The following is a 26,759-nucleotide window of genomic DNA, read 5'->3' on the forward strand; positions in this document are numbered from 1 at the left end:
TTCTGAAGAAAATTGTATAGGTTTATTTATGGAAAATGGATGTTTATTTAGAAGTTGTCAGATACATTATAAGATTGACGTAGATACATTATATGTATTTTCAGAAAATACCCTCTAGTCAGTAAAAAATTTGCTAATTTCTTCCTGAGCAGCACTCAAACGATTCCGGCGCTCTCGTAGGTCTTTGCGCTTTCTGCTGACTTCAGAGTCCTCAAACAAGAGCTCGCTCACATTTGCCCCATCCAGTAAACACAACATGTCAGTAGACAGGAGCTCAGCAGTCTGCTTCAACATGAAAAATAAGATCATCATGGGCAGTTGGTCAGCCATTCGCTGCACCACAACCTGAAAGAAGAATAGAGATACTAAGTTACTTCCACATACACATACACTGCACTGCTATTTGTTTCTGAAAAATAAGAATATCTACCTCATAATACGCCTCCAGCATATTACTGTACTTGCATTTTTTGTCAAAGAAGGGTAACTGATCTTCTGAAAACTTCTCATTCGTAATCTCATTCAAGACCTTCAAGTAGATGGGATCTTGAGTGTAGACCCTGTTTTCCATTTCAAACTGCTCTGAGATCCTCTGCTCCGTCTTTTCTTGCTGGGTTAACTGAATGTTGTTAATTTTGTCCTATGGGCAAAATGAAAAAGTCAAATGAAAAAGTAGCGAGGAAACTTGATTAAACTGGATTAGTTTTAGTTTAGTTATTAGTTTTTCCACCAATTAGAAGCAATATTTACCTTAGCAGTGTTTTGAAGGAAAGAGTAGTTCCTGAAACACTGACTCACCACGTCAGTCAAATGTGTGATGATGATGTCTTCAGGAGAAATACATCAAGAAGACAAACAGCCACATTTGTTAAAACTATTAATGTCATTAAATTGGTGATCTAATCTTTTGGCTCTCTACAATAACCATAAAGTCTTTTGTGATGGTACCTTTGATGGTATAGAGTAATTCAATGGCTGGCTTCTTAAGTTTGGCCACATGTTCTTGCAGAACCGACTCAAACACTCTGTAGTTACTGAATCCGAGCAGTTCCCTGCCTCTGTTTTTCTGGCTCAAGTCTTTTGAATTGCTGACTTTTTTGGAAACAAAATGCATTTCTTATGAAATTAACTGACTTTTTCATTTTTATTAGAACCCTAAGAAAACAACATCAACAGTGAATTCAAAGTTGTAGCATATTGTAAATTTACTGACAGGATGTTTTTGTGCTGTTAAGATGATCATTCCACTTCTTGAATTCAGCCCGAAGCTGTACAAACAAATTTTCCTCACTCATCTGTTCCCCTGATGATAAAGAGTTGATTTGATCACAGAATCTTTTTAGGGTCTGTGAAGAAAAAAAAAAATGTTTCATTAGCCTTTTACAATATCATTATACAGCAAAAGTGAATCTTCTGAGGAGGTAAAAGAGGTATTATCTGAACAGAGAACATTTTCAGGGGCTGTTCACACAAGGCACGAGACAAAGCATAGTGGATTTAAACAGAATGAGCCTTGCTTTTCAAACATTTACTTCTTTTAACTTGACGTTAAGGTAATTTAAAAAAAATATTATTCACAATTCTGATTTAATATTTTCTCATTCTTTTTTTCCTAAGAAAAAAATCTTGCAATTCAAATTTTTCTCAGAATTGTGAGTTTGTTATTCTGACTCTCTTTCTTGCAAACACAAAAAATATGTATCTCACAATTTTGACTTTTTTTCTGTATTCTGTGTTTTTATCTTTTTAAAGGGCTGCTAATTTTATGGATGAAAGGATCTGTCTGTTTCACAATATGCATATTAAGAAATGTTTACATTCCATTTCATAGGGTTCCAGCAGCTTGAAACCCTAATCATAATTATCCTAAGCAAGAAGATGTGATGACTTGAGGTCCTACTTCAATGAGGAACTGTTTGGCTCCCTTAAGATCTTCTGGTGGTCCAGTCTCGTAATCCTTAAGCTCATTCTTCACATCCCACAACATTTTTTTAATCTGCTGACTGAGCTGTGGCAGTGATTTCTGACAAAGATAGGTAAGAAACAATTTGATTATAGAAACCACAAATGCAGTTCACCACATTTAGGAGTTTAGTTTGAGACATTTACAAACTTACTTTGATATGATCAACAAGATTCTGAGTCAGCTTGACAGCAAGACATTCAATAGTCGCTTTACCCTCACTCAATTTATTTAGAGACGGTAAGAGGTCTCTGTAGTAGAACAAGAGAAGGCCCTTAGTTTAGATGGGGTTTACTTTAGCTCATATAGCCTACTGTAGCTTGGCAAACAGGTATTCTTGAAAAAAAAAAAAATGGACAAAGTGAACATCACAAAAATCTAACATAAAAAATAAAAATAAAAAAAATAAAGGGGGGAGTTATACCACATATTACAATTTTACAATCTGAACTAACTTGCCTTGTCACATAAAGGTGAAATATATCTGAGACTTTTATTGACCTTGATACAGTCTTAAGGGTCTGCAAGGCTTCTTTCTGTGATTTTTTTTTGCCATGGCTATATGATTTTGTGGACAAAAGAATTTTTTCCAAGAATATTAATAAGCAGCGAATCTCATGTCTTGTGAAAATATTTTTCCTAAGAAATATTTACAAAAGATTATGCCAAACTACTTAAAGATGAACTGAACTGAAAAAAACAAACATTGATAACGTGTTGTTTATGACAATTAAAAGTAAATTACACAAAAAAATAAAAATATCAATATAGCGTTTTTTAAAAGCAACACAAAAATTGCGTTTGTTAGTATAAGAACGCTGGCAATTCTGATGACGTCACTGGAATGGTAGGACCTGCGAAGGTATATGGCAGCTGCAACTGCAGGTCCTATACACACGAAAATGAGTCATTTTGGTTACGCGTTTGAGCCTGTGAGGGACAGGCCAGTAGTACTGACTACCACCACAAGGAGGACGATCAGTTTCAGGCTCCACCTACAGTACAGGATCGTTTGGGGGGAGCGGCGCGCGCTGTATCGATTCGCCTCACTGATCAAGTGCAAAAGAAACTACGAGCATGCAACGCCGTTACGTTGTAAATTACACGAAATAAAAGTAATGCAGGTATGATCCAGATCAGTGGCGGTTCTACATTGAATTACTGGGCGAGACCCGCTTCGAGCGCCCGCTTGAACTGTCATCCGCGCCCCCTCCCCTTTCCCCTTCTCAAACAAACAGCTTCTGTGCACGCCTGCACGGCATCTTCTCAGGGGCGCCTGCAGCTGCAGGGGGCGCAAATTTGTCAATTCCCCACACAGTGAAATGATAGATAATAGAAAACCGCTTCGCGGCGCATGTTTTTTTTTTTTTGCTCGTGCCGGCGACGACGCCCCCCCAAAAATGCCGCCCCGGGCGATTGCCCGGTTCGCCCGTGCCAAAAACCGCTACTGATCCAGATTGTATTTGCAATGTACATAGTCAATTATTAATGGAGCAATAGTGGTTCATGGTGTTATAAGAGGGAAATGTGGTGGGAGGTTGGAGGGCTGTAGTAGCCTGTCATGCACTCTCATTTATTGTATACAAGCACATTATGCATTTTATTAAATAGAGACTGCTTATATATGTCGTGTGCATTTAGAGAAAAATACTAACACATGGTTGAGGTACTGTGCGTTTTAGAAAGTCAAGGCAGATAAATGGCAAATGTGATTGGACGAATTCATCCAATGGGATCGCTTGTTCAGTTAGCTGCACGCAAAATGTTAAAATCAAAATACTGCACGGCCGGTTACTGCACACAGATACCTCTTACTATGGACCTAGCAGCTAACGTTAGTTCTGCGAGTTGAACTCCCTGCATCAACAATGTTTCCTGACACGATGAACATCAGCTAGCTTCAGGGTGAGTAGAGAGGGACATTGGATTCTGTTTACAGACCTGCTGCAGTTTAGTTAGCTGCTAGTAAACGCATTATTATCGATCTGTAATATCGTCGGAGTCATTATTTATTTATACAGTTTATATGGTCGGAGTGGTGGCTAGCTTGTGGAGTTTGACAAAAGTGCTTCCAACGTGTTTAGCTGCTAGCTCTTTACCTAGGTTGGATCGTTTGGTATCTAGCTTGGTTTTGTGACTCAATTTCAATGAATGTCGAGTGTGTCAGTCTCAGTTTTGTTGAACGCTATAAAGCCTGGTTTCCTTGTCAAAGGTAACGTTAGCCTGTGAAAATGTATCGTAACCCCAGCTGCCTAAATAATGCGTTTACTAGCAGCTAACTAAACCGCAGCAGGTCTGTCAACAGAATCCAATGTCCCTCTCTACTCACCCTGAAGCTAGCTGATGTTCATCGTGTCAGGAAACATTGTTGATGCAGGGAGTTCAACTCGAATCGATACAGCGCGCGCCGCTCCCCCCAAACGGTCCTGTACTGTAGGTGGAGCCTGAAACTGATCGTCCTCCTTGTGGTGGTAGTCAGTACTACTGGCCTGTCCCTCACAGGCTCAAACGCCTAACCAAAATGACTCATTTTCGTGTGTATAGGACCTGCAGTTGCAGCTGCCATATACCTTCGCAGGTCCTACCATTCCAGTGACGTCATCAGAATTGCCAGCGTTCTTATACTAACAAACGCAATTTTTGTGTTGCTTTTAAAAAAAGCTATATTGATATTTTTAATAATTTTTTTTGGTGTAATTTACTTTTAATTGTCATAAACAACACGTTATTAATGTTTTTTTTTTCAGTTCAGTTCATCTTTAAGGTTTTATTTTCATTCATTTCAGTCTTAAGTTTTTTATTTTATTTACTTTTATCAGGACAGTTGTGTCACCCTGAATGTATGCACCTAAAAACATAAAATTAATTTGAATTCAGAAATGACATGCTAAAAGTTGAATTATATTCTTAAATATATAGTCTGTAACCTGAAATAGTCATGGTTTTGGAAGAAATCTCTCTCTATTTGTGTCGCCTCCTCCAGAGGAATTTTCTCATCGATCTGCTGTTGTCCTCTACACTTCACCATGGTGTAACCTTTGTGGAGAGGAATCACTTTGTTGTGGACAATGTCCAGAATGTCCTTCTCTGTTCCCCTGTCTATGAGATCTGGCTTGGTCAAAATGGCTGTGAGAATGAAACATTTTCTTTTAAAAAGTGCATTTGATGATTTGAAGCCTCAAATCATCAAAGATATTTAATGTTATTAGATGTTGTGTTCGGATCATCTGCTTCATTACCGACAGTTCTTCTGCCGTCAGGATCTACTTCTTGTGCCATTTGTAATGCTTCTGTTGTTGCAATGTCAGTGTTACAAGGAACCACTACCAGGTTTATAGTCTCTTGCTTCTCAATATATTTCATAATCAGAAGTTTGATCTGCAAGACATGAAGACATAGTTTTAAAACTGGATGTCTATGGTACTAAAATGTGGTGTGCAAAATCAGATCATGCTGCTCACCTGTTTTCCAATATCCTCTGGTTGTCCTTTTACTGGGACTCTGGCAATTCCAGGTAGATCGATCAGTGTGAGGTCACACACATCTGGTGACATGACCTCTAAAGTGATGAGCTCATCACATATTCCTACCCCTTTTCCTGCCAGCTCATTCTGGGCTGTACAACACACACACTGCAAAATTAACTGTGTTTATAAAAAATATGTCCTTTAAAGCAGCATGAGCCTGAAGCTTCCCTTTAGCTTTTTCATTGATAGAAATGGCCCCCCCCTTTGAAGAAACAGTAGGCTAAATATTAGAGACAATGATTTAATACTTTTAAGTACTGAATAAAATATGCTTAATTAAATTCATAATTTTAATTAAACATATTTCATTCAGTACTCAAAAGTATCAATAAAAATTTAAAATGTTAAAAATTAAAAACACTATTTTACCCAATAATTATATACTCTGCATTTCTCTTAATATTAGCTTATCAATATGCTAATGACAATATGAATCAATTCCACTGCAATGATCCATATACTGTATGTATACTGTATATATACGTTCTACCAAAGACTTTATATACATAAAGACGGTTCCCTTTCGTGGTCACTACGAGTTACGTTGTGACGACGAATGGGGTTTCGCCTAGAAAGCCTCTCCTCTTCGAGAATTAAAATGAGCCATTGGCAAAGAAATGCCATGGGTCTGCGGAATTTGCATAGCGTTACTACGCCCCACCTTGTGGGTATTATAAGGAAGTACGCCGGCAACATCCAGATATGTTTTCGCTTCGGAGCCATCCTGAGATCATAGATCATCTCTACTCTTCGAGACGAGCTTCTCTCTCCAGGTGTTGGTGTGACGGCAAGTGCCGGCGAGTGCACATTCCCTGCTGATCTGTGCAGTGATCTGCCAGTGTTTGTGTGTTCATCTCCCTGATCGCTTCAACACTCTGCGGAGACATTTCCTCTCACAAAAGAGCTTGCGCGTGGCATGTCTTTTTAAAGATGTCTCGCCCGTGCACTTCTGGTTGCGGCCAACTTGTTTCCGACTCTGATGGGCACAATCGCTGTCTTGCGGGTTTGGGCATTGATGATGCTAAAGCAGCGTTTGTGGATGAGTCATGTTCTCATTGCGGGAACATGACCATCGCAACGCTCCGGTCGAGACTCAATGACCTCGTCAGAGGGAGAGTCCCCTCATCCACATCCCAATCTACTGCCTCCACGAGAGGTAGTACTTCGGCTGGTGGCCAGGGTGACCTGAGGGTGACGGTGTGGAACAAAGCGTTGACGATTCCTCCTCGGCCCACGCCCCCCCTCTCCAGCGTTGCAACCCGCGAGCATTCCAATTGATTTTGCGGCTTCGTCTTTGGATGCCCCGCAGATTTCATTTGGTGCTCCAGAGGACGATTCTATGTCTGTTGCAGCATCACAAGGTGGGCAGGAGTCCTTGGGAGATGACGATTCGGCTGCGCTACCGCCTTCGGGTATGCATCATACTTAGATGGGAGAGGTATATCATACTTAGATGGGAGAGGTTATTATGTGAGTATAGGAGACCATAAGTCTGAGTGGACATCCATGACATGTGGAGTCCCTCAAGGCTCGATTCTTGCGCCACTCCTGTTCAACCTGTATATGCTCCCAATGAGCCAAATAACGAGAAAGAACAAAATTGCTTACCACAGCTATGCAGACGACACACAGATCTACTTAGCCCTATCGCCTAACGATTACAGCCCCATTGACTCCCTGTGCAAATGCATTGATGAAATCAACAGTTGGATGTGCCAAAACTTTCTTCAGTTAAACAAAGACAAAACTGAAGTCATTGTGTTTGGAAACAAATATGAAGTTCTCAAGGTGAACGCATACCTTCACTCTAGGGGTCAAACAACTAAACATCAAGTCAGGAATCTTGGTGTGACACTAGAGTCAGACCTTAGTTTCAGTAGTCATGTCAAAGCAATAACTAAATCAGCATACTTTCATCTGAAAAATATTGCAAGAATTAGATGTTTTGTTCCCAGACAAGACTTGTGCATGCTTTCATCACCAGCACGGTGGATTATTGTAATGGACTCCTCACTGGCCTTCCCAAAAAGACCATAAGACAGTTGCAGCTCATACAGAACGCTGCCGCCAGGATTCTGAGCAGAACCAGAAAATATGAACATATCACACCAGTCCTCAGGTCTTTACACTGGCTCCCAGTTAGATTTAGGATTGATTTTAAAGTATTATTACTGGTATATAAATCACTCAATGGCCTAGGACCTCAATACATTGCAGATTTGCTCACTGAATATAAACCCAACAGATCACTCAGATCATAAGGATCATATCAGCTAGAAATACCAAGGGTTCACTCTAAGCATGGCGAGTCGGCTTTTAGCTATTATGCCAGCCGCAACTGGAACCAGCTTCCAGAAGAGATCAGACGTGCTCCTACAGTAGTCACATTCAAATCCAGACTCAAAACACATCTGTTTAGCTATGCATTTACTGAATGAGCACTGTGCCGCTGTTCGTCCGACTGTTTGTACTCTACTCTACTGTATTTTATTTTATTTTTCTAAACTGTTTTAATTATTCTTATTTCTTTTTATTATTTTAATTTCTTCTATGTAAAGCACTTTGAATTGCCATTGTGTATGAAATGTGCTATATAAATAAACTTGCCTTGCCTTGCCTTGCCTATGCCAGCACTGCCCGAGTCGGATCCTGAGTTGACTGCCATGCTTTCCCGGGCAGCCGCAGCCATTGGGTTAGAGTGGAGCCCTCTGCTCTGCCCAGTGCGTTCGTGGCTGGACGATTGGTTTTTGGGTGCGGCCGCCAATCCCCGTCGGCGTCCAACCCCAATACCTTTGTCTCATTAGACTCCTTTGTCTTCCCGTGATCGTTCAGCGACCTTCTCCACCTTTCCTGCCCTCGACCAGGCTGCTGCCAAAGGGTACACTGTGGTTCCCCAGGTTGAACGCTCTGTTGCGATGCAACTGATGTCCACAGCCGTGGTCCAGGAGAAACACCTGTGTCTCAACCTAGCCAATATGAGAGAGGCCGAGCGAACCCGGTTCCTCGACACTCCTCCCATATCCCAGGCTGGCCTCTTCGGCGGAGCGGTCGAGGACTTTGCCCAAAAGTTCTCAACCGCCCAGAAGCAGACTAAGGCTATCAAACATATTCTGCCCCGACGGCCCGCTGCTACCTCCACCCAGCCGTCGGCACAGAATCCTCAGCCTACTCCTTCCCCCGGTGGAGAATCCTTGGTTTTCCCACCCCCGCTGCTCGTTCCCACGACGAGCAGCACCCTAAAGTGGTTAAATAAAGAACTGACATACCCATCTCTGAGCACACAGAGTTCTCGGATGACAGTGCGCGCTGCCCACGGGAAGGAGTAGGCTGAGGATTCTGTGCCGACGGCTGGGTGGAGGTAGCAGCGGGCCGTCGGGGCAGAATATGTTTGATAGCCTTAGTCTGCTTCTGGGCGGTTAAGAACTGCCTGTGGGCACTCTCGTCCCCCTCTTTCACAGAGTTCTCGGACGACAGTGCGCGTGCCGCCCAAGGGCCTCGCCACTCTCATCCCCCTCTGTCGCTAGACCCCTGCCAGAGCACGCCCCCGTGGGGGCTGGTCCTTCCCTGGCCTCCTCTGGCAGGATGTGACTAATGACCGTGCCCCCACACCGGACCGCTATGCCACCCACGTCCGGGCCGGTCATTCTGCCTTGCTGCACCCCCGAGGCCGCGTCTGTGGTCCGCATGACCCCGCTGGTATAGTTCTTGGGAGCCTGGCTAGAGCTTCCCAAGTTGTCCCACTGGCTCGCGAGAACCATCAGGCTTGGCTATGCGATTCAGTTCACACGGTCTCCTCCCCGCTTCAGGGGAGTCCGCTTCACTATGGTCGGTGGCAATGCCCCGGGCTGGGGTGCCATGTGCAATGTACATGCTGCAGCGGGCTCCTGGATAGGAGCTGGGGGGGCCTTTGGCATGTTAATTGCCTCGAATTGCTGGCAGTACGTCTCAACCTGCACCGCTTCCATGCACTGCTCAAGGGTCAGCACGTACTAGTCCGAACAGAGAATACCGCGACAGTAGCGTACATCAACCGACAAGGTGGTCTGCGCTCCCGCCGTATGTCACAACTCGCCCGCCACCTCCTCCTATGGAGTCAGAAGCATCTGAGGTCGTTTCGAGCCATTTATATCCCGGGAGACCTGAACTGTGCAGCTGACGAGCTCTCACAGCTTCAGCCTCTCCCTGGAGAATGGAGACTCCATCCCCAGACGGTCCAGCTGATTTCGGATCAGTTCGGGGATGCACAGGTAGACCTGTTTGCCTCACACGACTTGTCCCATTGCTCCCTGGCCGAGGGTACGCTCGGCACGGACGCACTGGCGCACAGCTGGCCGCGGGGCCTCCGCAAATATGCGTTTCCCCCAGTGAGCCTTCTTGCACAGACCCTGTGCAAGATCAGGGAGGACAAGGAGCCTTGGTTCCCGGCCTTGGTTCCCCGAACTAGTACTCCTCGTAACAGCACCTCCCTGGCCAATCCCTCTGAGGAAGGACCTCCTTTCTCAGGGACGGGGGCACCCTATGGCACCCTTGTCCCGATCTTTGGAACCTCCAAGTGTGGCTCCTGGACGGGACGAGGCAGGTTTGAGTACCCTACCACCAGCGGTGGTGGCTACCATCACTTCCGCTAGAGCATCGTCTACGAGACATGTCTACGCGTTGAAGTGGAACCTCTTCGTCACCTGGTGCTCCTCTCGCCAAGAAGACCCCAGGAAATGCCCGATCAGTGTTGTGCTTTCCTTCCTGCAAGAAGGGTTGGAGCGAAGGTCTCCCTACACCCTGAAAGTGTACGTTGCCGCTATCGCCGCACATCACGACGCAGTTGAAGGTAAGTCCGTGGGAAAGCATGACCTGTTCATCAGGTTCCTGAGAGGAGCGATGAGACTGAATCCTCCTCGCCCTCCTCTCGTACCCTCTTGAGACCTCTCAGTGGTTCTAACTGCCCTGTAGAGTGCTCCCTTTGAGCCTCTGCAATCAACTGGAGCTTAAGTTCCTGTCAATAAAGACAGCGCTCCTGGTTGCATTTGCCTCCATCAAGAGGGTAGGGGACCTGCAGGCATTTTCCGTTGATGAAGCATGTCTGGAATTTGGCCCGGCCTACTCTCACGTGATCCTGAGACCCCGGCCTGGATACGTGCCCAAGGTTCCCACCACTCCCTTTCGAGACCAGGTGGTGAACCTGTAAGCACTGCCCTTGGAGGAGGCAGACCCAGCCTTGGCAGTGCTCTGTTCAGTACGCGCCCTCCGTGCTTACGTAGACAGAATGCAGTGTTTCAGGAACTCAGACCAGCTCTTTGTCTGTTATGGTGGGAAGCTGAAGGGAAAGGCTCTCTCCAAGCAAAGGTTGTGTCACTGGATAGTGGACGCCATTGCTTTGGCATACCAGCAGCAAGGTCGACCATGCCCCCTTGGTGTGATGGCCCACTCCACCCGGAGTGTGGCCTCCTCTTGGGCTCTAGCGCATGGCGCCTCACTAACAGACATCGGCAGAGCTGCAGGCTGGGCGATACCCAACACATTTGTGAGATTCTACAATCTCCTAGTGGAACCAGTTTCTACTCATGTACTCGCTTCAACCAGCCAGTACTAGATTCTGCTCAGGTGTCTTCGCTTGCTCGCCAATCCTCTCCACGGACGGGATACATGCGATATTCTCCTCAGTTGAGCCTAATAAGCCCTGAGTTTCTTCCAGCGCTGTTGACGTCAACGCCAGAGTTATGCCATTGGCAGCTTTCGCGTTGACCAGGTGCCTCCATGTGCATGGTTCCCCCTCTGGGCGACCCCCACGTGTGTATTTCCACTGTAAGTCTTTCCCTCGGCAAGCCACCTTGCCAACCCTGGGGTTGAAATATTCCACCTGCGGCTGGACACCCCAGTGATTCTCCATATGCAGCTCCCTCCGGGTCATATGTGTATTCTGGCACTGATTGCATATTCAAATGAGATATGCTTCCCAGTGTACCTTGGTATTCCTGTGATAAGTAGGAGTCCATTGTCCGTGCCAGTCTCACGAAAGGGATCTCAGACATACGCAGGGCACTGCAAGACAGCCAAGGTGGCGTGATTAGACTGGGAACCCCATTTGTCGTCACAATGTAACTCGTAGTGACCACGAAAGGTTACGTCACCTTTTAAGGAAAAGAGTCAATCGGCGATTGGTAAAGTCATTGCGTCACTGCAGCTGCCATTAGAAGATCCAATTGCTATAGAAACAGACAGTGTTATGAGATGCATGCTTAGGATATTTTTGTCATGATACAAGCGTTTAGAAATAAAATTTATGAGACAGTTGTTGTCAAATTTCATTGGTGATTTCAAATATGAGATTTAATCGTAAGCTTTGCAAACAGTTTTGGAGATTTTCCCATTTAAAGAGATATAAGTTGCCTTAAAGGGACATGTCCTCAGACTCAGAATTATGTGTTTCTATGGCAACACTTTCAATGCCAAAATGAATTACAGCAGTCAGGGGGTAAAGCGGTAATTTGGTCGAAATCGAAGCTCTACGAGTTTCTATGAGGACAGGTGCTTTTTACAAGTCAGAATCTCGTAATTACGACATGGCGTACATGCACCTATAGCCCTTCATATAACCGGATATTGCTATGCAATATGAGTTCTGTGCAGTGATATGATGAACTGGAATAATACATTTAATTGACTGAATCAGCATCCAAGACAACAGCCATCAATTTTATAAGACAAAACAAATTTTTATATTTATTTACTGATTGTGACTACAGCTTGAGATTTTGATCTCTATATTATGTTCTAAGAACTCTGAAAAGAAAGGATTTTTCCTGCAGATTTACTAACCTGCTGCAACATGTTCTTCAACTAATGAAGGATCTCCAAATTCAAATTTCTTCAAATCATAAGTTGGACGTGCTACCTTTCCATTTGCCAATTTGCTGGCTTTAATAGGACCTGCAAAATTAAATAATTTTAATTCAGTTGTAAGATTGATAATTTCGAGTCAGTTGCAAAAAAAACATCAAGTTAAGAACGCAAAAGAGACTGCAAGCAGTTTATAAACCTGCAACAAATGACGGATCCACAAATTCAGTCCTCTTTTTACGGTAGGATAGAACAGCCTTCCAGTTGGCTCCACCAGTAACCTTCTTCAGCCTCAGCTCCAGTGGACATCTGGTGACAATTCCTATAACAAACACAGTCCAGTTAGCAACCAAGAAAACTCACTTTCAGAATGTTTTTTTTTTTTTTTAGCTGATAAACTATAAAATCTTTGAAAGCCAATCAGAATCCATTATGGACATTTTTGTCTTTTTCAGTTTTGTTTTTTTGATCACTTTGCCTGTGTTAATACTAACTGCATAAAATGTGGCACAGGTGTGTATTTTTATTAGATTTTTACTATTTCACTAGCCTGGCTTCGCCCTCCTACGTACTTCCACTCAATTTTCATTTTCCTTCAGTACGTCGTCTGGGTTTGCGGTACATTCACAGGTTTTCTACGGCCCAATTGGTTATGGCAGATCCAGAGTGGCTCTGGGCAGATCCAATAGTTTTAAACTACAACAGAGTACCCGCCTTCAAGGAAGTTAACGCTTCTCAATGGGGAGTGGCCAGACTCTCTTGTACAAGAGTCTGGTAGGACCCATTGACAGTAAAAGAAATGGACACAGCGACCCCATTGGATTCAACGGAGAAAAGTGAAGTCAATTAGAAGCACTCACTTCCTGATGGCTGAGCGTACTGCGCAGACTCAAACCAGGGGGGCAGTGTTTCATAAAATATTGAAACTTCCCCGGGCGCCGCCATTGATTAGCAGACCATCACCTGCTGTTAGCATTCCATTGACTCCCATTCCTTTTGGCATCACTTTGACAGCGAATAACTTTACATCTGAGGCGTTGAAAAACTCCATTTGTCCATTATTTATTTCTAAAGAAACACGAAAATGTATAAAAGGCTCCATTACCTTGTATCTTACGTTATGGCCCCGTAGAAGCAATTCTTGTAAAAATAGGCTAACGATTGCGTCATAATAACCACGCGACTCTCTGTCGCACAGTAGAGAAATTACCGTATGGACAGGAGGAGAAGCTCGTGCGCAATGTGAGCTTGACGACGTAGATGTGACGTGAGCAACCCGTCTGTCTTCTAGTAGCTGTGCCAAGAGAAATCTGAATCATTCCCTTCCGAAACTTGCAGAGATGGAGATCGTGAGTAGGAGGTGTCCATGAGCTAGGAGCAGGAGCAACTTATGCTAAGTATTCTGATTAATTATTTTGTCATTTTGCCTCCACGTCCCCTTCTCCTCCTGTCTATACGGTAATATACAGAGAGTCGCATGGTTATGACGCAATTGTTAGCCTATTTTTACAAAAACTGCTTCTACGGGGCCATACCGTAAGATACAAGGTAATGGAGCCTTTTATACATTTTCGTGTTTCTTTAGAAATAAATAATGGACAAATGGAGTCTTTAAACGTCTCAGATGTGAAGTTATTCGCTGTCAAAGTGACGCCAAAATGAATGGGAGTCAATGGAATGCTAAGAGTAGGTGATGGTCTGCTAATCAATGGTGGCCCCCGGGGAAGCTTCAGTTTCCGGCTAATAGATTACCCCCTTGGTAGGACCAGGCTACTATTTCACCACCATTTCCTTTAAAAAATCTATTTTGCACTAGGTACACAATCCTCTTAGCACCTTTTGGACAAAAATGCAATTTTTAATCCCAGTGCCATTTAACTATAAAATGATGCATTCTGTTGGCAAGGCTTCAAAATTATTATTATTTTACTATTTTTCTTACTACTAAAGCAAATATCCTGTTTTCTGCTTCGGCATATTAGAGCCAATAGGATATATTATGCAGAGATAATTGTGTGTGTTGGTATGGATGTCAGAGTGTGGTTTGTATGTGTGTAATAAAAAAAAATGTGCGTGTGTGCTTGTAATATTTGAGAGAGAAAAACTCAACTGCAAAACTAAAATCCAGCCACTGTGTGCACCAGTGGAGTTTTGCTGGCATCTAATGTGGAAAATTTGTTACTGCGCCCAAAAAAAAATCTTACCGAAAGCTCATTTTTTAAGATATCATCCTCAGATTTGGAACACAACTTGTTAAGATTTATGGCTTTGAATTTCTATCAGTTTTAGAGCTCAACATGTTCCATAAAATATATAATCTATATAAAATAATTCATAATGTTCATAAATCATTTTCATAAACTTAAACTTCTATAACTTTTTCTTTCTTTTATTTTCACTTTTTTCCACTTTTTTAACTTCAGAAATAATCTGCCAAGGGTCTTCTTTAAAATGAGACCAAACTTAAGTCTGTCTTCCCAAGCTTAAAATTTTTATGACAGTTTTTTGACATGGACATTTTTGTCCACTATGGATTACACTATGTGTAACTTTTTTTTTATTCTGTAAATGCCAACTGCATGAATTTTGGCACAGGTGTGTATTTTTATTGGAATTTACTATTTCAGCCCCATTTCCTTTAAAAATATTTTTTGCACTAGGTAGCCTACACAAAATATTCCCTCTCAGCTCCTTTTGGACAAAAATGTCCGCATTGAAACCCATTAAAACTGCAATTTTTAATCCCAGGGCCATTTGACTATAAAATGATGCAATATTTGTTCTGTTGGCAAGGCTTCAAAATTTTAATTTGTAAAAAATTTTACCAGATGGTGCCATTTTCTCAGGTTTGGCCTATAAAGCAAATACTCGCTTTATTCCTGTTTTCTGTTCTGTTTTAAACTTAAGTCTGTGCTCCCAAGCTTAAAATTTGTATGACAGTTTTTTGGCATGGACATTTTTGTCCACTATGGACCTATATGTGTAACTTTTTTTTAATGAATGCACAAGGGTTACGAGCTCAAGCATTTAAAGTGGCAGACTACAAAACTGCAGTGTGCACTTATAATAAATAGAACATTACTGTCCACTGGTGTGGTCGCTAATATAGTTATCGTTATAGTTATCTTTATAGTTATGGTTCTTGGTGTGAACAGGCCTTCAGAATTCAATTTGAACATAAGACCCGTTCCAGAATTGCGGGTACATTTCAAGTAGAAATGTAAAAGAAAACCAAAATAGGAATAATTATTCTGTTAAACTTTTTTATTTTCAGGGAACACACTTTAAATTTCATATTTTCAATATTTGCTGATCTTAAACTTGTAAGATTTAAAATATTCCTTCTGAAAAGCAATGTACTAACAGAAAAAGCTGTCAGTTCTGTTGTCACATATACAGTTAACATATGTAACACAATTAAAAACCATGTCTTCCCTAAGATAACTTTTGTCTCGTCTTCCATTAATTCAACTTTAAGCCTAATAAGATAGAGACTTTTTGTTTTAGAGTAAAAATAACTGAAAAGTTGCCAGTGTGCATTTTCACTAAACATAGCTTTAAAAATGAATAAAATCCTTTCAAATTCCATGTAGTAAGAATACTAGTATGCTAATCAGCTTCTGATCAATTTGTTGACAATAAAACACACATAATGATAATTTTAAAGCAAAACCTTAAAACAAACAGAGTTGACATTGATGGTAACAGAGTTGATATCAATAACAGAGTTGACTACCCATAGTTAAAAGACCAAAAACAACATCTTCTGCCAGACTCCAGAAACCATTTTAAATGAAGAAACAACTATTTAATCCTAACAAAAACATCTGAATTGCAAATTTTCCATGAACTTGAATATGAACTGCATGTGTCTCATGCATTATACTGATCTAGTAACCACTTTACCTTTACACCTGCTTGTTGATGCAAATATCTGAATAAGTGGTTTGTTGCTGCCAGACCAACTTTCTGCTGTGACATGCAGATGGTAGGGTCAGACTTTGGCATATACAATTTGAATTCATGGATCCATCATACCTTGCTGGAAGTGCAATAGAGCAAAATTGGAGAGGTGTAGTGTACCTAAAATGTTCATTGTGTTTATATGAATTTCCAATTTCAAAGGAGAGTAAACCAGTCCTCACCGCTTCCTCTTGGTAGTGCAACTCCAGACAGCGCTTCCAACACAGAGCTTTTCCCAGAACTCTGGTCTCCGATCACTGCAATAGTCGGTAATGCCAAGTCCTTCTGAATGCCAACTGACCGCAGAGTGTCGATCAGATCAATGTATGGACGAATGCTCTCCTCTAAATAACTGTGAACTGCTCCCTTCATTTGCTGACTGTAAAGATAAAAATTTACATTTGTATGTAAACAAATTTCATTATTGCACAGTATTAATTCAGTTTTTAGGCATTAATTCAGCTTAATGCTATATGTTTTCTTTCTTCAAAAATATTTTGTTTCTAATATATTGGAAATAATCTTATTAGCGAATGAATGAATGAGGCATTTGTAGAGCGCTTTCATATGTACTACTGTACACCCAAAGCGCTTTACAATCCAGTCAGGGGATCTCTCTGGTGGTAACCAGTGTGGTCGTCTGAGGGCACTATGCCCTTTGTAATATCTTGTCTGGGAGCAAAATGCAGCTTGGACAAGATTATTTCAATACTTAAAATAATAAATGCATACAATATTGTACACTTGTTAAGATCTGTTTATTATTGTTTGGAGTTTAATTAATATTTAAATGATTATGAACATAAGCATTAAAAACCAAATCAACATTTATTGTATTATTATACCATCAATTAAACCACAAAGCTTGCATGGACGTATGTATAATTACAATATAAAGTTATCATAATTGACATAAATAACCCTTTCAGTTTAAAATATTTTAGCTGAGCCCCCAGCGTGTGTGTTTTTTAAGGTAACTGTTATTTTAGAACGTATCACCTTATTATTTCCATGGCGACGCGTCATGCTTGTCACATAACACAGCACCCTTTTCACAGACTGTTTAATGGACATCTACTAAATTGTAAATCCTGCAATTTTTATTTTTTATTTTTTATCATGTAGCCTACTTTTATAACACTACAAGAAACTAGTTAAAGCTGCAGCTGTGAGGGTGTTTTTAATAGAGCGGCTATGGGGGAATGGTCAAATTTAAGTCTTTCTCTCTTCTGACTGGCGTTATCAATCTCTCTCTATTTTTTTCCTCCTTTTGAAAGTTGTGAAAACACTATTGTGGAGTTTTTCTTTTGCTATTTGAGCAAATGGGAGCATAGTTAAATATACTTAATGTGGTCTCTCATTCACCACTATAGAAGTTTAACCAACTATGACGACTTCCGTTTTTGAGAAACCCGGAAATGTGAAAAGGGTCTATAGCGCCAACATGCGAAAATACATTTGAATTTAGCAGTTGATCACGTGATGCACTGAAAGTTTCAATCACACCAGTGTGATCGTACGCTCCAGATACAGTACAGGGCCTGTCCAAATACCCACACTTGTGGTCTTGGCCACTTGAGAGCATGTGAATGTGACAGGAAATAAGTGTGCAAGACCCTTTCTGCTTGAAAAAGGCACGCTTTCCCAATGTTATCCAATAGTCTTACTGTACGGGTCAAGCGGAACAGCAGTAATCAACCTTTTCTGCGTAAGCCCTGTCCCATCTTCCTCCCCAGTACGTGCGGGGGGATCAGGTGGCTTACACAGAGCACTGAAAGGGGCAGCAATAGTGGCGCTTTGGTTGGGATCCCAATTCGTTAGTTCAGTTCAGACGTAACGTTGAACGTGACTGACTGAAAGGGAACATCTAGGTTACCTATGTAACCCCCATTCCCTGAAGGAGGGAACGGAGATGTTACATCCTGTTGCCACAATTGCTGTATCACCACTGAGCAGCCGGGTCATCGGCTCAGCTCCTCATTGAAAACCTGAATGTGCGTTGCACTCGCTCTTCCTTATATACCCGCTTTGTGGGGTGGAGTTTGCAATGCAAATCTTGCAAGCCAGTGTGCATTTGCTCGTTTAGTTACGTTCGAAGTTGATTGGGCTCTGAGGCGAGATCCCAATTCGTCCGTTCAGTTCTGACGTAACATCTCTGTTCCCTCCTTCAGGGAACCGGGGTTACATACATAACCTAGACGTTCATAGATACCAAGCATGCAAGCATGCAACATTTGCAACTGCTCTTTATCACTTAAAGAGATAGTTCACTTTGAAATAAAATTTTGGTATGTTTTAGCTGACCTCAAGGGCATCCAAGATGTAGGTGTCTTTGTTTCCGCAGTAGTTTCAATTTTGATATTTTTAGGTCAAACCGTTCTTGTCTGTCAGTCATATAATGCAGGTCTATGGTCACCACCTCGCTGCGGAAGCTGAGGCCGCCTAGAGGAAGGCCCACAAATACACACATGTACTAACCACGTAGGGTAGTAAAACATATGGCAGTTCTTGAAGGTAGTCCCAGTCCGGAGGAGTGAGGAGCGTACTTAACGAGGACGACAGAATGAGTCTGTCAAGGGGAAGACACGGCTGAACTGCACGTGGCAATCATGGGTCGCCGCAGGGACCACTGGAAAAGACACCCAGTCTACTAGGAACTCCTACTGAAGGCAGCAGACCTGGTGCTGGCGGTCCGCAACGCCTGGCACCGGAGGGGGTGATGGAGGAACTCACGAGGTTAGCCGTTTGCTGGGTAACCAGCGGAGCAAAAAGACGCATGTATCCGCTCACGGAATGGCGTCGCAAGCCGACACACCTATTCCCTCTGAATACTGGCCGTAGCGAGTACTCGGGAGGAAACAGGTTCCACACGTAGGCTATAAAACCTAGCGAACATGTTCGGTGTCGCCCAGCCCGCAGCTCTACAAATGTCTGTTAACGAGGCGCCTTGTGCCAGAGCCCAGGAAGCACCAACACTCCTAGTGGAGTGAGCCCGCAACCTGGGTGGGCAGGGCTCACCCTGGGACTCATAAGCCCTGGTGATAGCATCCACTAACCAGTGGGCTAACCTCTGCTTGGAGACAGCCTTCCCCTTCTGCTGGCCTCCGTACAAACAAAGAGCTGATCTGAGGTCCTGAAGCTTTGCGTTCTGTCTAAATAAATCCGGAGGGCCCAGACGGGACAGAGAAAAGCTAGGGCTGGGTCTGCCTCCTCCTGGGGCAGCGCTTGCAGGTTCACTACCTGGTCCGCGAAGGGAGTGGTAGGAACCTTGGGCACATATCCGAGCCGGGGGCTCAATATAACATGAGAAAGGCCAGGCCCGAACTCTAGGCACGATTCGTCGACCAAAAATGCCTGCAGATCCCCTACCCTCTTGAAAGAAGCCAATGCTAACAGGAGCGCTGTCTTAATGGACAGCAAATTAAGCTCTACTGTCGGCAAAGGCTCAAAAGGAGGACTTTGGAGCGCTCTAAGCACTAAAGTTAAGTCCCAAGAGGGTACAGGGTGCAAATGGCGAGGTGGATTTAGCCTCCTAGCACCCTTGAGAAATCTGATGACCAGGTCGTGCTTCCCCAAGGACTTACCTTCAACTACATCGTGATGTGCGGCTATTGCGGCAACATACACTTTGAGGGTGGAGGGAGACAGCCTTCGCTCCAACCCCTCTTGTAGGAAGGAGAGCACGACTCTGATCGGGCAAGTTTGTGGGTTCTCCCCGTGGGAAGAACACCAGTCGACGAACAGGTTCCACTTCAAAGCGTAGAGGCGCCTCGTAGAGGGGGCTCTAGCTGAAAAGATGGAATCTACCACTGCCTGAGGCAGGCCATCTAGAACCTCCGCGTCCCGTCCAGGGACCAGACATGGAGTTTCCAGAGGTCTGGACGCGGGTGCCACAGAGTGCCCCGTCTCTGAGAAAGGAGGTTCTTCCTCAGAGGAATCGGCCAAGGAGGGGCTGTCGCGAGGAGCATGAGTTCTGAGAACCAAGTCCGGGTTGGCCAATACGGGGTCACCAAAAGGACCTGCTCCTCGTCCTCCCTGACCTTGCACAGGGTCAGTGCAAGAAGGCTCACTGGGGGAAACACATATTTGCGTAAGTCCCGGGGCCAGCTGTGCGCCAGGGCATCCGTGCCGAGAGTTCCTTCGGTCAGGGAGTAATACCACTGGCAATGGGTCGTGTCCGGAGAGGCAAACAGGTCTACCTGCGCGGCTCCGAAAATTCGCCAAATCAGCTGGACCACCTGGGGGTGGAGTCGCCATTCTCCTGGCAGGGGAGGCAGCCGTGAAAGCTCGTCGGCCGCACGATTGAGCTCCCCTGGAACATGAACGGCACGAAGCGACCTCAGATGCTTCTGACTCCATAGGAGGAGGTGGGAGGCGAGTCGCGACATACGACGGGAGCGTAGACCACCTTGACGGTTGATGTACGCAACGGTCGCAGTGCTGTCCGTACGGACCAGTACGTGCTTGTGTTTGAGAAGCCCCTTGAGGCGACACAAGGCTAAGCGTACTGCTTGCAACTCTAGGCTGATGTGCCAATGCAGCTGGGGCCCCGTCCACAGACCTGAGACTGCATGCCCTTTGTACGTGGCCCCCAAGCCCTTGACAGAAGCATCTGTGAACACCACAGCATGCCTGGAAACCTGGACTAGGGGCACTCCAGCCCGTAGAAACGCAGGATCCGACCAAGGGGTGAAGGTTTGGCGACAGTGCAGGGTGACTTTGACCCGGAACGTGCCGCTCTGCCACGCCCACCCAGGGACTCGATCTTGAAGCCAGCGCTGGAGCGGTCTCAAATGCAACAGGCCGAGCGGCGTTACTGCGGCTGCGGCTGCGGCTGCCATATGCCCAGGAGCCTCTGAAACTGTTTCAGTGGGACCGCTGACTTGCCTCGAAAAGAGTTGAGGCAGTTGAGCACTGACTGGACGCGTTCCTCCGTGAGGCGCGCAGTCTGAGCGACCGAGTCCAGTTCCATACCAAGATAAGAGATCCTCTGCATGGGGCAGAGTTTGCTCTTGTCCCAGTTGACCTGAAGCCCCAACTGACTGAGGTGTCGAAGCACCATGTCCCTGTGATCGCACAACACATCTCGCGAGTGCGCCAGAATGAGCCAGTCGCCGAGATAGTTGAGGACGCGAACGCCTTGTTCTCTCATGGGAACAATAGCTGCCTCCATGACTTTCGTGAAGACACGGGGCGACAGGGCCAGCCCGAAGGGTAGGACCTTGTACTGATATGCACGACCCTCGAAAACAAACCGTAGAAATGGTCTGTGTCGAGGAAGAATCAAGACATGAAAGTATGCGTCCTTCAGGTCGATCGCTGCAAACCAATCCCGGGGATGGATGCATTCGAAAATGCGTTTCTGTGTGAGCATCTTGAACGGGAGCTTGTGCAGGGCCCGATTCAATACTCGCAGATCCAGGATTGGCCGTAACCCGCCGCCTTTCTTGGGTACAATGAAGTAAGGGCTGTAGAACCCTGACCTAATATCGGCTGGAGGGACCGGCTCGATCGCGTCCTTCGCCAGCAGGGCGTCAATCTCTTTCTGCAAGACAGGAGCATCCACCGGACGCACACGGGTGAAGTGGATGCCCCTGAACTTGGGAGGCCGGCGTGCAAACTGAATTGCATAGCCGAGCCGGATGGTGCGGATGAGCCAGCGCGACGGCCTCGGGAGCGCTAGCCAGGCTCAGAGAAACCGCCGCAACGAGCCCACCCGCCCCGCCGGCGTACCCACGGGGGGGGTAGCGAGGTGGAAGGCAGGGACACGGCTTCGGTGGCATTGTAGCGGCCGAGAGCGGGGTCTGGGTGTGTACTTGGACAATGCCTACCTGCTTCCACCGGGGGACAGACGGCAGAGAAGACCCGAGAGTGTTCTGCTGCGGGCTGTGGCCTGTCGAGGGAAGGGGAGGAGACGGGGAGCGAGGCCCAAGGGCAGCTGCTGGTCCGCGTGCCTTCCCAACCAGCGGCAGACAGGAGTGACGTGACCGGGGAGGCGCCACTGCTATCTGACAGCTGGGGAGAGGGGACTGAGAGTGGCGAGACCCGAGGGTGGCGCACACTGACGTCCCACTCTCGAACGGGAGAGACTGCTTGTTCAGCAGTCCCAACCGTGAATGACCCAGAGGAGGAAGAAATTGCTCTTTTAATGAGGTTTTGGGTACCGGAACAGAAAAAACTAAATTCAACAAAGGATCCTCCACCCTGCCCTCCACCGGGGGAAGGAAAGGAGCAGAGGCCCCCTCCTGAAGAGCAGCTCTTCGGTCCTCCGGGTCGCCCGTCTCAGGAACGCCTCTTCCCTTTGGACTTCTTCTTGGGGGTCGGAGGCGGCTGAGCAGGCGGGGGAGCCCTCTTACGACCGGCACGCTGCCTCCTAGGGTTGGACTGCTGCCCAGAAGGAGGAGCGGAGGCGGCCGCAGGAGGGCGCCCTCGGCAACGAGCAGTCCGGACCAGCAGCATTCCGCCTTCTGGGCAGGACATGCCGAAGCGCCTCAGACTGCTTCTGGGCAGTGGAGAAATCTTGGGCGATGTCCCCCACTGCGTCGCCGAAAAGGCCCCCTCGGGATATGGGGGCATTCAGAAATCTACTTTTTTCTGAATCCCGCATATCTGCGAGGGTAAGCCAGAGGTGGCGCTCCTGGACCACCAAAGTGGACATCGCCCGTCCCAGAGAACGTGCGGTGACTTTCGTCGCCCGGAGGGCGAAGTCTGTCGTCACACGCAGCTCCTGCAGCACCCCTGGGTCGGGACCACCCTGCTGCATGTCATGAAGTGCTTTGGCCTGGTGACCGGAAGAGAACCTACAGGCGTGGGAGGGGAGTGAAGGGGCACCCCGCCAAGTGGAAGCGGTCTTAGGACACAATTGCATCGCAACCGACCGCTCCACTGGGGGGATTCCCTCGTATCCCTTCACCGCTCCACCATCCAGAGTGGTGAGGGAGGAGGAATGAGTCGGTCTGTGTCTGGCAGCCAAGGGGGCCATCCACGACTTCGTCAACTCCTCATGCACCTCCAGGAAGAATGGGACCGGGGCGGGACGCTGGGGACCAGCGCAGGCCGCCCCGACACACCAATCATCGAGCCGCGACTGAATTGGAATGCAAATTTTGCATGCCAATTCAGTTTCTCTTCATTGGCTCGTTCTTAACTCTCTCGAAGGCAATTGGCTCCCTAGCGTGATCCCAATTCGTCAGGGGAACTCCCCCGACGAGGCGTCGGAGTTCCCTGCTGACGAAAGGGAACCACAGTTATACTACAAATAGGCCTACCATGGATTTGTTTGTTTGTTTGTTTGTTTTTTCTTTGTGCTTAAACCATAGTTAATTTTCATAAGGGTTAACGTGGCTATCAAGACTGTTAAGAAAACTAATTCAGTAAATACTGTACTTGTTGATGATACAGGAAAGCAGGCGACTTGAATATGAACACAACATGATAAATTGCATATTCTGGCTGCATCTGCTTGTTAACACGTAGCTATAGAATGCATACATGTGCATATTATATTAGGCTTATAAAATTAAAGTTGATAGAATGTTTGTGTTCTGATGAAGAAATGAACTTATCTACATTTTGGATGGCCTGGGGTCATCATAGTAGCCTTTTTCATAGGATACTTTTGATCATTGGTTATGAAAATTGCATTGATCCAGATTAACAGACAGTTACACCCCTAGGTGTCTCAGCTCAAAACTTCACTGTTAGCCTTTCCTGCTCAGCTTCCAGATCATAGTCAGTTGAGGTTTTGCATTGTCTCAGTGGAACATATTCTGACATGTGTAAATGTAATACTGAGTTGGTAAAAATATTATATAAATTTTTTCTGATTTCAGGTCAAGTGGAAAGCAGAATGATCATGGCAAACAAGGTATGGGAAGAAGTAATTTAAAATATCGTAATGGCCGAGTCTTCTGATTCCATATGATTGCACTAAAAGTGGCAGAAAATTTAATTTGTTTTATACTATATTTTCCCATGTGAATATTCATTTGATCCTTGTGAGGCCACTGTAGCTGCACAAGGTTTGGTTTTGCTTGAGTAAGACCTCGATTGTGTTAGATTCCACCCTTCTATTTTTTATTTTAATTTTTGTATTTTTTTGTATTGTAACTAGGTTCTGTCATTTAGAAACATGGCTTTTCCTACCACTTAATGACACATATCTCTACCTTTCATTCCAGCTAGAGGATCTGACGGTTACTGCTCGCATCTCAGCCTACCTGATGGAAAATTCTTGCTGGATGAATGACCTTCACCTTCAATTCAACCTTGCCAAGACAGAACTGCTTATGGTTTCAGCCAAACCATGCGATCCTGCTGATTTGCCTTATACAACATCAGAAAGATCCGGCCCTTCCTGTCGGAGCCACACAACTCCTTGTCTAAGCTCTTGTTCTATCCAGACTGGACTATTGTAATGCTCTCCTGGCAGCTCTTCCAGCATCAGTCAAATCTCTGCAACTGATCCAAATGCTGCAGCAAGACCTAAACTCACTGCTTCAGATCTATGTGTCTCCAGAAGCTTGTGTTCTGCAAGTGAACGGCGCCTTGTGGTGCCATCATCCCAAAGAGACACAAAATCACTTTCACTGACCTTTCCCTGGACTGTTCCCTGCTGGTGGAATGACCTGCCCAACTCAACACATTTTCAAGAAACTGCTAAAGATCCATCTTTTCATACACACTTGACCCAATAATACTAAATCTTTGTTTTAATAATAAAAAATAATAATAATTGTGCACTGTGCTACACTAACTGGGACATGTCACTGCACTTAATTTTAAGTCACTTTGGATAAAATGTAATTGTAAATGTGTAAATATTAGAGTATAAAGGTATACAGCAATTGCCTTTTAATGTGGATATTTTTACATGTTCTAAATTATATACTAAGCTTGTATCATTCACGTATCTTGATGTTCAGTGTTTGTTTAATGAGTAATACTGTAAATGTGCAGGTATTCTGTACTTGTACGTTTAGTTAATTTAACAGAAATTGATTGTACATTTGCTATTATTAAGTACTTAATTAGAGATTGGTCAAAGTTGTGAAATTGGATCTGCAAAAATTAAAACTGTAAATGTACAAACTTTGTATTTGAATTTATGTACTTATTGCATTTTTATACATAACTTCATAGTTATTTTACACAGAAAAACTATATATTAAAAGATAATTACTGTAGATAGACAGCATTATTATAAAATAACTTTATAAAACACTAAATTTACAGTTTAACCTGAAAGTTAAATGTTCTTTTTATGTAATTTGACATCATTTATCCGTTTTTCCATGGTTTAATAAGCCATCAACAGTAATGTACTGTAATTTAATTAATTTTGACCGTAAAGTCAATTCTGTATTTTTTGCCTCTAATTTTGTGAAATGATTATTTGCTGTAATTTAACGGTAAGTGGTTGGCAACTTTGCTGCCAGACTTTTTACCGTTATTTTACGATTTTTTTTTTTACAGTGTATGAGGGATAGACATCCATCCCTTCAGAGGGTTGTGTTATTTAATGTGTTTTTGGATAGTTCTAAATTGTTTTGAAACACTGCAAAAATATATTTAAGTAGAAAAAATTTAAGTAGTAAAAAAACATGAGCTGTGGAAAATTATAAGTGATCTACAGTGGATGCCACTGAAAAAACTGTAAGTCTATTCCAGCCTTGTTGGCGCTTCTCTGAATAAGGTCTATAGTACACTCAAGTGACCTGCCCTAATAAACTTACATTGCCTTGTATATAAATGCATTTTTTTTTCTTTTTCTTTTTTTACATCTAGATAACCAGAAAATAACAAGACATAACAGCTTGTACAATATATAAAACTAAATAAATCAGTTTTAGTTTAATAATAAGCAAATAAAATATACTAACCTTTCGTTTTGAGAACTATCACTATCTTCTTCATCATAAGCATTTCTTCGATCAGGAGATGAGAATAAAGAAAGTAAGCCTGAAGTAGACATTTTCTGGATAAACAAGGAAAAAATTTAAAAGTCAGTTCTAAGAAAAGATAATGTTCTTAGTTGTAGATGCCTCTTATAAATTGTATAATTTAAGTTTCAGCAAAATAGAGCATTTATGGTGATGCTGAAGAGAAATCAAAAAAGAGTTGAAATCTATATTTCAGACTGAATTTATAGTGAAACACACCCATGTTAAGAATGCAAATGCAAGCAGACACAGGTAGAACACGTGACAGATAGTTGAGTTATATTGCACACTTTTAACCCTCTGGTGCTGTTCAGTCATTTTTGACCGAAAAGTTTTACGTTTTGTTTCTTTAGAATTTTCACTTCATCGGAATGGTACGAAACTTGATAAAGGTTTTGACACTTGCTGAGTGAACAAATCATGACATGATTCGAAAAGATTAAATAGTCCTGAAAAAAATAGTCACACTTGTATTTGTTCGAGGTCAACAATGACTGTATTGGAAATGAATGGGAGATGTATTTCATCTAG

The 26,759-nt window shown here is 44.0% G+C and overlaps 1 protein-coding gene across 3 annotated transcripts; it reads right to left on the reverse strand.

Moving 5' to 3' along the window:
• LOC309490856 (interferon-induced GTP-binding protein Mx3-like) lies at positions 1-26,344 on the reverse strand. Of its 3 annotated transcripts, XM_082160134.1 has the most exons (14): positions 26,169-26,344; positions 16,470-16,666; positions 12,524-12,646; positions 12,304-12,414; positions 5,425-5,579; positions 5,203-5,341; positions 4,891-5,089; positions 2,118-2,214; positions 1,901-2,023; positions 1,214-1,346; positions 949-1,092; positions 751-827; positions 431-640; positions 1-345 (listed from the first exon to the last, which is right to left on the reverse strand). In XM_082160134.1, exons 1-14 carry the CDS (start codon positions 26,258-26,260, stop codon positions 115-117), a joined length of 2,031 nt encoding a protein of 676 aa, XP_082016260.1. In that variant the 5' UTR covers positions 26,261-26,344; the 3' UTR covers positions 1-114. The 3 variants fall into 3 exon arrangements, with proteins under 3 accessions (XP_082016260.1, XP_082016261.1, XP_082016262.1); XM_082160135.1 differs by lacking the exons at positions 12,304-12,414; positions 12,524-12,646; positions 16,470-16,666; positions 26,169-26,344 and adding an exon at positions 6,654-6,821 and having other exon boundaries at positions 5,425-5,595; XM_082160136.1 differs by lacking the exons at positions 12,304-12,414; positions 12,524-12,646; positions 16,470-16,666; positions 26,169-26,344 and adding an exon at positions 8,098-8,194 and having other exon boundaries at positions 5-345.
• Between the last annotated feature and the right edge of the window lie 415 nt (positions 26,345-26,759).

The sequence above is a fragment of the Leuciscus leuciscus genome, assembly GCF_965113295.1.
Source record: "Leuciscus leuciscus genome assembly, chromosome: 25".
In the NCBI taxonomy this organism is placed as follows: domain Eukaryota; kingdom Metazoa; phylum Chordata; class Actinopteri; order Cypriniformes; family Leuciscidae; genus Leuciscus; species Leuciscus leuciscus.

Bases quoted from the DNA above. Each gene is read 5' to 3' on its own strand.
- LOC309490856 (XM_082160134.1), bottom strand. From the start codon at position 26,260: ATGTCTACTTCAGGCTTACTTTCTTTATTCTCATCTCCTGATCGAAGA. The intron at 12,647-16,469 runs GTGAGGACTGGT...TGTTTGTTATAG, and splicing joins TGCACTACCAAGAGGAAGCG to GAATTGTCACCAGATGTCCA. The intron at 1,093-1,213 runs GTCAGTAAATTT...TTTCCAAAAAAG, and splicing joins TAACAGCACAAAAACATCCT to TCAGCAATTCAAAAGACTTG.